Consider the following 9,988-nt stretch of genomic DNA (forward strand, 5'->3'; position numbering starts at 1 on the left):
TTAAGAAACCAACAGAAAAAAAACCCTTTTCGCAAACTTTTTATGCCTGAGTCAGACCAAGTATTCAACAGGAAGTTAATCAGTGTGTTTGCTATTTTTGGCTTACATCTCACATTAATCTTCAAATAAGAAAAAACACAACAAAAATCTATAGTTATCTAGAGAAATAATCTTAGATTATGATTTATTGAGTCGTTATTTAAAAAACAAGATTTGAAAAAGAAGTATTAGATTTGGCTGTTCTGACTTTGACACATTTTTGTGGTGTATATTTTTCATCACAAAGTCTAAACTGTTTGTTTCGATGATTCGTTGAAGGCTGATGCACTTTGGGGTAAATTAAATATCCAATGGAAAAGTTTCTGTGATTGAAAATCGGAATAGTTTGCAATAAGTTTTAAACTCAAACTTGGTAATTAGTGGCTGCATATCATTAGAAACTCGTGCGTTGCTTATTAATTCATTTTTAATTATTTTATTTAGTGGTTTTTCATATTATTGAACCATTTATGTATAGATTTTTGTTCAATATGAGCAATTTTAAATGGGGTGCATACATTTTAGCAATACTTCATCCACAGCATTTTTTTTAGATTCATCAGGCAGAGATAAAAGTCTCTTTTAGGTTAATTTTTTTATTTACCAACAGTGCTAAAATAGTCACATAAACCAATAAAAATATACAACTTCATTTGGATAACATCATATATCTGAGTGACATCTAAGTAACAAAAATAGACAAAACAAAACAGTAGTTTGCACCAACCCCCGTCTTTTTACAATTAAATGCAATCCAATAAAAGAAGATAAACAACTACAAAATATATATGCTAATATAGAGCGATATATATCTATAAATCTTTGTAATTGCATAATATTACAGATTTGATCAAAAATATAGCATAGCATTGGTTCCATTCTTATAACAGTAACACATCTGCGACAGTAAACATTTCAACCCACATTTTTACATCAGTACGTTTTACTTTCTCGCGCTGGTTTTTATTGCAGTTGTGACAGGAGGACCCTGCAGTTTTCGTGTCTGTCCAGGTCTTCTACCACCTCAATCAGCTGCTCCACCCTCTCTGACGGCAGCACCGCCCCGGCGTTGTACCGGAACTTCTTTCTCAGGCTCTCGTTGGTCAGCGGGTTGCGCCAGTGACCGTAGAACGTGTCACAGCGGCCCTTCAGGATGTCCCCCCCGGCGAGCGTGACCTGGACTTCACCGTACATGAGGTTGAAGTTGGCGGGGTTGTCGTGCGGATGCTCCAGCCGAACGCGGCTCAGCAGGGCCAGCAGCTCCGGGCGGTTCATGGCGGCTTCGCTGAAGCTCTGCACGGTCACCTCTCCGTCCAGAAGGGCACTGCAGGCGTTAAACTGAAACGAGTGACGCGCCTCATGCTCAGACTCAGGAAAAGGCCTGTTGATGTATTTCGATTTGGGGACTCTGAGAAGGATGTCTTGGACCTGGGATGGGGAGACCTTCCCAGCATCGACCCCTACTAGAACCTCATGAACTGAGGCTGCAGCGTCGACCACCCAGTGCATCCCCAAATGTGCAGGGAAACGCTTGAAGCCCATGTCCTGCTCCTCCAGCAGGAACACGTGGCCATTATCAGAGGGTGACTCCAAAGGCTGTGGGACATAATCTTCATAAAAAGCACTAAAGCCCGCCACCCCTTCAACGGAATCCAGGACTAAAGGACTGGCCTCAAGGCCTCTGGAGGCCAGCAGAGCAGCTTCAAGCCCTAAGCGAGAAGCGTTGCCAATGTGAAGGGGTTTGGACTGAGTGGCGGCATTCGCCATTGGGGCGCCAGCTAGGGAAGCAGCAATAGACAAGGCATGACTGCACTGAGAGGGATCCAGTGACAAAAGACGAGCACAGGCTGCAGCACTCCCCATGGTGCCCACGACACTGGGAGGGTGAAACCTAAAAAAGAAAAAAAGAAAAACACGCCACCAGTTAGTTAGTCAGCAGTTTTAAATTCAGACTCTAAATCCTCCTGGTTACACTCTATTTTATATGACTAGTCTGCACCAGCCGGTTATATTTTCAAAAAAGCAGATGATGAATCATGTCATCGCTTGACAAACAAACAAGTAATGTTCCAGGGTCACTTGAGTTTGAAAACCACGTCACAAATGTTTTTTTGAAATATTCTCCTCCACACGAGCACAGAGTCTCTGTTGTTCCTCAGGTATAATCCCTCTCCATTCACAGCTCTCTGGCACCACCAAAAGTCTTCAAGTGTCTTCCTTGTCAGCTAAATTGCTGAGATCAGCAGAGCTTTATAAGGATAGTTCATAGGAACATTTGGGATATGCCAAAAACTTTTTTATATCCCTCTTTTAGAGATATTTTATTACACGTTTCCTACATTTGTCTTGTTATTTCGGAGCACAAACCTCTTCGGAATGTTGTGAGCTTCGTTGGAGAACCTCATCAGGCGACCCTGGATCTCGACCCCCACATTAAAGGCCAGGAGGAAGTCCAGTCCACTGGGTTTGCTGTGAGCTGGGATCATGTCACTGAGGGCTAGCACAGCGGGGAGCACAGCTCCTGAGGGGTGGGTCGCCGGGTGCCAGGTGTCATCAAAGTCCATGGAGTGAGTCTGAAAACAAACAGCTCTTTTTTTAAATCAGGGAGACCGAAAGAAGTAAAAAGAGTTTCGTTTTTCTCAGCCAACACACGGGATCACTGCTTTTCCTGAAATACCACAGAAGTAAGTTGTAAAACTGTCTGTGTTTATTCTAAAAGATGCAATTTACCTTTCCACACCCTTCAGTTTTTTTTCTATCCTTGTGAACACTCTGACTCTGTGCACTTTAACAGGAAAGCCACTTTAATTGCTAGATCAAGAAAATAGCTTATTTTTGAGAAGCTTCTCTGGAAATGGGGGAGTAAATGACAGTTATTCATCCTCTTTTTTTTAAATCCCTCCTGCTCAATGTGTCTCCATCTGGGTGTTATTTTTCCAGCTGTGTCTTTTTAAAACTTACCGCCACTCCATTAACAAAGGAAGCCAGTGTTGGGGAGAGCTTGGTGCCCCTGCGTCCATACACAAAGCTGATGTTATCAGGAGCGTACATGTGCTGATGGAGGGGAAAAACACGTCACATCATTGCTTTGATCAGACCCCCTCACTCAAAGCATGAAATGGTAACTTTTCTTGCTTTTTAGTTTCACTTGTGAGTCACCTGGCAGTGCTGCAGGACCAGTTGGAACACCTCTGTTGTGCTTCCAATCAGGCCCACTCCGATGCTGTCCAGCACCATCCTTTTGCTGCGGTGGAGCACGACGGGGGACAGGTGCTGGGGCTTGATTTCACTGATGAACTTTCCAAAACTGGACGTGACCGTGTCCTCAGGCGTCGGGCGCTTCAAGACTGCAGACAGGGAAGGTCGTTCAGTCGGATTAATATTTTCTCTGTGACTCAAGGAGAGATAAGCATGTTTCCTGGTGTTCAAATTGATGGTAACCAGAGAAAATGAGTTTACCTCCCACTGCAGACTTGTGCAGTCCTCTGACAGCCTGGCCTGCTTTGAGGCTTTTCTGTAGGACCAGACAACTGGGGTTAGTGAAACTAATTTTCCTAGAATATCACTCAGTATTTGTTCCATAAGTGTTTATGCTGAAACAGGTATGATCTGATCCTTTTTTCATTAATGTCTGATCATTAAAAATATAGTACTCTAATTGCAGTTTTATTCAGTCTTAAAATAATTAAACAGTTAATTTCTCAAAAAAAAAAAAAAAGGAAAACAAGAAAAAAATAGAAAAGTACTTCTTACCTGTAGAGTGGAGAGCATGGTTTCAGTTTGACAAATCTCCTGAGTTTGTCTTGCTTGTTTGTTGTTGGTGCAGAAGCTTCGGTGTGAAGGATGCTGATGCTTTCCTGGATTGAAAATCCACCTGTCTTATATACTCCCAGGTTCACAATGGGCCCAAAAACTCGGCTCGGAGAAACAGGGAAGGGCAGGTCTGTGACTAACAATCTACCCTATCATGTTGAGGAATTTCCATCACCATTGTGACGGTCAGCATCATCCCCATCTCAGGAGGAGGAGGAGGAAGAGGGGCAGAGACGTTGGGTGTAGCAGTGATGTCATTTTCCAGTTTACCGATTGAGTGGTAGAGTGGGAATTTCAGCAACTCCTCCTACATAAAAAAAGACCTTATTTATGACAAACTTTCCCCCCTGTGCCACACATCTCAACTGATTTTCTGAGCAGCTCCATCAGGTAAGACTTCCCTCATTTACTATAGATAGAACTTTTCATTTTCTGTTTTAAATTGTTGATAAAGGATAGTGTTCTCGTGAAGGGGAAAATTCAGTGTAGCTCTGTTTGAAGGAAAAAACATTTAAACTGAAATGATAACCATGAAAAATGATCATCTAACATGTCAACATTTTAATAAAGAATTAAAGCATTTTCTGTGAGTTTGGTGGAAAAACTTTGTGAGTAGTGACATGAAATTCAGTCTCATTTGTGGCCCAGCCCACTCATGACTGGGTAGGGCTGGAAGGTCTCAGATGAGAGGCGACACAAAAGACTTGGACACGTTCCTGGATACGTTCCAAGAAAGCAGAGGAATGTCCTCTCTTTTTCAAGACAAAGTTGTAAATCCTGCTTGTAAAGTGACATTTCTATACAATTTATGTTGTTACAAATTAAAATGTTTGTCAATAAATGATCAAAATTGAAAGAAAATGTGTTTTATGATTGTTCATTAAAAGTTTTTGCACTTTCTTTGGTATTTTCTTCATTTAAAAAATAATTTTAACGATTTATTCATGAATAAATACAGGCAGACAGAAAATACATCATGGCAACATCCGATGGTTTTCCTGCCAGTTTCTATGGAGAACCAGGAGTGTTAGGAATGCTTTCCAACGGGATCAGCGCCTTCCTGGTTCTCCTGCAGAACTTCAACACAGCTCACACCACCTATGCACCAGAGGGGGTGGAGAACATTCTTGCTGGTAGATATTTTAGAATATACTTCCATTAACTAACAATTAGATGAAGCATAGTAAGTGACTGTATGTTTTTTTTTGTGTTCTGCAGGAGTTCATCTCATCCTGATTGGGGGCATTTGTCAGTTGGTTGCTGGAATGCTTTCTTTTCGCAAATACGACCACTTGAGCGGCACTGCTTTTATTGGCTATGCTGCTTTATGGTGCAGTTATGGTGCCACTAGAATCTACTATGGCTCCACATCTCCAAACGGAAGTTATAATTTGACGACCACAAATATGACGAGCGCAGGGTTAGTCTTAGATAAATCTGCAATCGCCGGACTGGTTCCTTACATCCTCCTTTCTTTTCTCCTGGCGTTTTGTTCTGCGACTGTTAACTACATCATGCCTTTTGTCTTTGGCGCCATCACGGGCACTTTAGTCTTCGAAGCAGCAGCCCTGGTAACGGGCTCCTGGGCTCTCATCGTCTCCGGCGTTTTGGAGTTGATCATTCTGATCTTTGCCATCTACGGCTCAGCTGCTCTGCTTGTTAAAGGTCTAACTCAGCGTCACGTCCTCAAAGGGTTTGGCACCCCTCTCTTTAATGTTCTCCTGCTAGGAACCGCCAACTCAGCAAGTGCACAGAGTATTGGCCAAGAGAAGAAGAAGAACACAAAATACGCCGAGCCCATGGCTCTGGGTTTCTTCTGTGACTCCGTTTCTCCGTTCATCTTTGCTTTCTACAGTTTTGGATACATGAAATCCTTCATTTTGAGTGTCGCTTGGGTATCAATCATCTCAGTTGCTCAGCTGTTCTCCAGTTACTACGCCCATTTACGCCAGGATTGCTACCATGCAACCAAGTTTGGGTTTCATGCTGCTTTCTGGCTGATCAAGGCCTGGGAGGAGTTTGTGATATCTAGTCTGATTGTGGACAATGACGCCGTTGCTTCTGGAAGGGAAGCCATGGTGGGAGATTGGTTCTTTGTGGTGGCAGGCTTAGGTCTTTGCATGGGCAGCCTGAATATGGACGTCTTGGAGCTGATCCACAACATGTTCTTCGTCCTACTCACGGTTGCAGCAGTTCCCCAGATTCCTCTGCAGGGTTACTACATCTTCTTTGGTGTAGCCTGCTCCCTTTTCACTGCCGCCTCCATCTATGGCACGTTCTCTCGTCTCATCAACACCATTGCAGAGAAGTCGCTCATCCCGGTAGGACCACAACCAATCTCTACTGAGCAACTACGAAAGGGTTTAGGGTGTAGAAGGTCCGTGCGGGGAGAGCAGACGGTTCTACCCTTCAACGACCAAACTACTGATGCTCTGTTCTACATTTCCAATGGGGTTGCCTCACTGTCGGCGCTTCATTCAAGATTGTCAAGCAGAAACCCCACTCTCCTTCATCTCACTGTCCCCTGGGTCCTCATCTCTGGGGCGATCATCCAAGCTTATGTCAGCAGACTCCAGGTCACGGGAGGTGGCCGGTTCGGGTCGGTCATCTCGTCCATCTATGTGGCTTTGTGGGCAACGTGGACCTGGTTTAGGTTTTCAGGTATGTCTGGGTTTGTGATTTGGAATAATCTTTACACTAATCTTACAGCTGAAGAATGCACTGACTGAGTATGTTCTCCTGATTTTCTTTTACTTGTCAAGGTGTCCTGGTTCTAGATTCACAGTCTCCAGAAGCAGCATACGGTTTCACGGCAGGAGCCATTGCTTTCCTCGTCATTAATGCTTTCCTAATGTGGATCGGTAAAAATAAATGTGTTTTTATTGATTGTCTTGCTCTCAAGTCGTTCTGAGGGATTTCTAAATCCTCTGTTATTTCTTGCAGCTGCTCACAGAAACCTGGTCTTGCTTTTTCTAACAATAATAATGGAGGTCGTTTTGGTCTGTTTTCTGCTCTCCACTCTGCAACGACTGCCATATGAACTTGAAAGTATGCATTAAAGGCCTTTTATTGAAGTTAAGAAAAAGTATTTAACTTATCACATGATTTTATTTATTTATTTAATTTTTTTAGTGGCCATGCTTGCACTGGTGTCAATCGTTTGTGCCTACGGAGCTATGGCTTCACTGATGAACTGCATCTTCTCCCAATGCCTAATACCAATGGGCTCTCCACTTGTTAAGGTAAAATGCATACATGTGCATGCATGTTTTATTTTGTTTGATTCAGTAACTAACTAATACTGGTTCTCAAAATAGGAAAAGACGAAGCAGGAAACATTCGTAGAGCCTCCCTGTCCAGTAGCTAAGTCGCGCCTCACCAGCGGCCTGTTAAAGATTGCTGGTTTTCTGGAGGAGGGGGGAGTGTGTGGCATTCCCACAGACACTGTCTACGCTTTGGCTGCTTCCTGTAAAAACCCTCAGGCGATAGAGAAAATCTACAACATTAAAGTAAGAAAAACACCTCAGAGATGTTTCCTTTTTTCGTTTTTAGAGTTACCGGGATAAAGGCTTGACGCAATCTGGTTTCTGCGATTTCTTCCAGGACCGACCTGCAGAGAAACCCATCTGCATTTGTATTTCTAGTGTGGAGCAGCTGGTAGCAGCCAAGCCTCCGTTCAGTCCTTTGTTGTGGGAATTCATGAGGAACGTGTACCCTGGGGGCATCAGCTGCATTGTTAGCAAAGGAGACTGGCTGCTTAAATTAGGTAAATTATTCATTTTATTCAAACAAAATCCAGATTTTGATCAGATAAATTTTCTTTGTTGGTATTCACTCAAACCTTTATCGCTTGCTTGTGAAGGAGTGGGTCTGGCTTATGACCGGGTTGGCACTAGGGACAGCATCATGATCCGTGTCCCAGACCACACGGTGACCTGCCACTTGTGTGACATCACCGGACCCCTCGCCATCACCTCCGCCAATCCTAGCGGAGAGCCAGACAGCACCCACCATTCCATGGTCATCGAGTAAGACAAATTACTTTTCTGCTTACAGTTTATTTGTGCAACAATTGGTTATTTATCAACGAAAATTCTATTTTCCACCAGTCGACTCGGTCACAAGATCCAGGGAGTTCTGTGTGATGGGAACTCCAATGAAGTTGTGGCCTCCACTGTGGTCAACTGCCTAAGAATTAACGAAGGTCCGTATTTGACCAGCTGAAAATCCCTTTAGGCGCCTTGTAACACTCTTTCTAACAAGCCTGTCTATCATTTATGCAGGTACCATCACTATTGTGAGAGAGGGATGTGTTCCTGCTGTCAAAGTCCACCAGATCTTCGAAAGAGTTAAAAGCTCCATGGCGTGAGGAGCTCTTCCTCTCATTCAACAGAATGACTGAAAAGTCAAGCTATTTATGTTAAAAAATGTCATTTTTAACACTTTTAACAAGCAGATCATAGAGAAAAAAAACAAAGATTATCTGTTTGTTATTGATTCCACTGTGTAAATATATATTTATGCACCTAACTTATAAGTGAGGGCACTTTCTGGGTAAAAAGTTGAAATGGAACGGGATTGTCTTCCTCTCATCCATGTATTTGGGCTCACTTGGCTTTTTGTATATAATAAATGTGCTGTGTAAATAAAATATATATATATTTAAATGACTTGGTTTTGTGCTTGTGGACTTAGAACTAAAGTTTTCCAAGGTATAATAAAAGGCATCAAATAATTTCCCAACAAATTTCAGTAAATCAAAGATATTAAGAAACTATCTGCAAAGCAAAAAAAAGGTTTAAAAGCTGAGCTCGAGTTTTTACTGAAAAAACATTTAAACTCATAAATTAAATTACTTTTTTAACACCTATGTTTTATTTAAATAAATACATTTCTATAAAACATATAAAATAATTTAATGTGAAACACAAATCCTTTTGACACAGCACAGATAACCTATCTCAGAAACAGAAAGCTGCACAAGTATTGGGTGACTGTTCATGTGAACGCCTCCGCTGTCTTTTTATTAAAATATTCTAAAAAAGATTGATGACCTTTGGCGATTTGAGGAGGAGAGGAAGATGGGTCACAGATATACAGAGCTGTATATGATGTGGGAACTCTCCAAAGAGGACAATAACGTGCCTGAACTGCGGAGGCAGCCGTTTGTTTTCCCCACAGAGCAACACATGACACCCTTCTGTAAATTTACATGGGTGGGGACGAAGGGTGGAGCCGGTTTTGTTTGGAGAAAGAAAATGGGAACATGTCTCGCACACCTTTGCCAGCCCGCGATGCGGAAATCAAAAGCAAGTGACGCAAATTGAAAAACATTTTTACTTTTTTTTTCTCATCAAAAGGAAACTCAAAGTACAAAAGGTTCAGGTTTAGGAAAATAATGCTCACAAAGTGGTGGTTAAATCCCAGGATGCAGCCTGATATCATGGGTAATGATAAGTAGTCTTTAAAAAAGAAAATATTACACTTAAATAATTTGATGAAATATCAAATTTCCTCAGGTTTAGAAAAGAAAAAGTATTTAGTTTCAAGAGAGTATCTTTTCAACGATCAGGGAACTCCAACTTTGATGGTTTGCCAAAAGCTGATTGTTGTTTGTGACAATTGTGTCTCAAATCACAGCTCCAGTGAATGCTTGGCAGACTCACACCTCACTAAACCTCTGCATTATGATAAACCTGACTATGAAATCACTGTCTTTGTGTGACCTCTAGTACCAAAGTGTTGATGACTCAGGGAGTGAATGGTCAAATGTTCTCTCTGGTAAGGAAAGATGATGCCAGATAAACCCAGAGATAACTTTAATTAAGTTAAACTCATCCATGAGAAATACGTAGTCACAGTATTTACTCTCATTTATCACATTTATTGTATCTTAACACGACATTTATACATTTGGTTGGAATAATCAATAGGCTAACAGAAAGAAATAACATTTTTATTTGTTTGATGATGCTCACATTTTTTTTTTTTTTAGTTATGCTTATTTTAAACAAAATTTCTGCAATAATCTGCTTTATTTGGCAAATTTGAAGCTCGTTTGGTTTCAGGTATGGGTTCAAAAGTGAAGCTTGGTCAATCAGATGTTGAGTCTCAGTTTCACTTGCAAGCAAATCTT

At 41.8% G+C, this 9,988-nt stretch overlaps 2 protein-coding genes across 2 annotated transcripts; one reads left to right on the forward strand and one right to left on the reverse strand.

The window, feature by feature from the left end:
• Positions 1–642: 642 nt before the first annotated feature.
• Positions 643–3,950, reverse strand: irg1l (immunoresponsive gene 1, like). Its single transcript, XM_024283762.2, has 6 exons — positions 3,793–3,950; positions 3,499–3,553; positions 3,199–3,386; positions 3,001–3,093; positions 2,407–2,612; positions 643–1,930 (listed from the first exon to the last, which is right to left on the reverse strand). The coding sequence occupies exons 1-6, from the start codon at positions 3,808–3,810 to the stop codon at positions 1,003–1,005; spliced, it is 1,488 nt and encodes a 495-aa protein (XP_024139530.1). The 5' UTR covers positions 3,811–3,950; the 3' UTR covers positions 643–1,002.
• A 161-nt stretch (positions 3,951–4,111) lies between these two features.
• si:ch211-153b23.3 lies at positions 4,112–8,597 on the forward strand. The gene is made up of 11 exons (XM_024283691.2): positions 4,112–4,242; positions 4,811–4,985; positions 5,071–6,513; positions 6,615–6,713; positions 6,796–6,900; positions 6,985–7,094; positions 7,170–7,361; positions 7,456–7,618; positions 7,715–7,880; positions 7,962–8,056; positions 8,136–8,597. Exons 2-11 carry the CDS (start codon positions 4,829–4,831, stop codon positions 8,219–8,221), a joined length of 2,616 nt encoding a protein of 871 aa, XP_024139459.1. The 5' UTR covers positions 4,112–4,242; positions 4,811–4,828; the 3' UTR covers positions 8,222–8,597.
• The last annotated feature ends 1,391 nt before the right edge of the window (positions 8,598–9,988 follow it).

This window comes from Oryzias melastigma, linkage group LG10 (assembly GCF_002922805.2).
Source record: "Oryzias melastigma strain HK-1 linkage group LG10, ASM292280v2, whole genome shotgun sequence".
Lineage (NCBI taxonomy): Eukaryota > Metazoa > Chordata > Actinopteri > Beloniformes > Adrianichthyidae > Oryzias > Oryzias melastigma.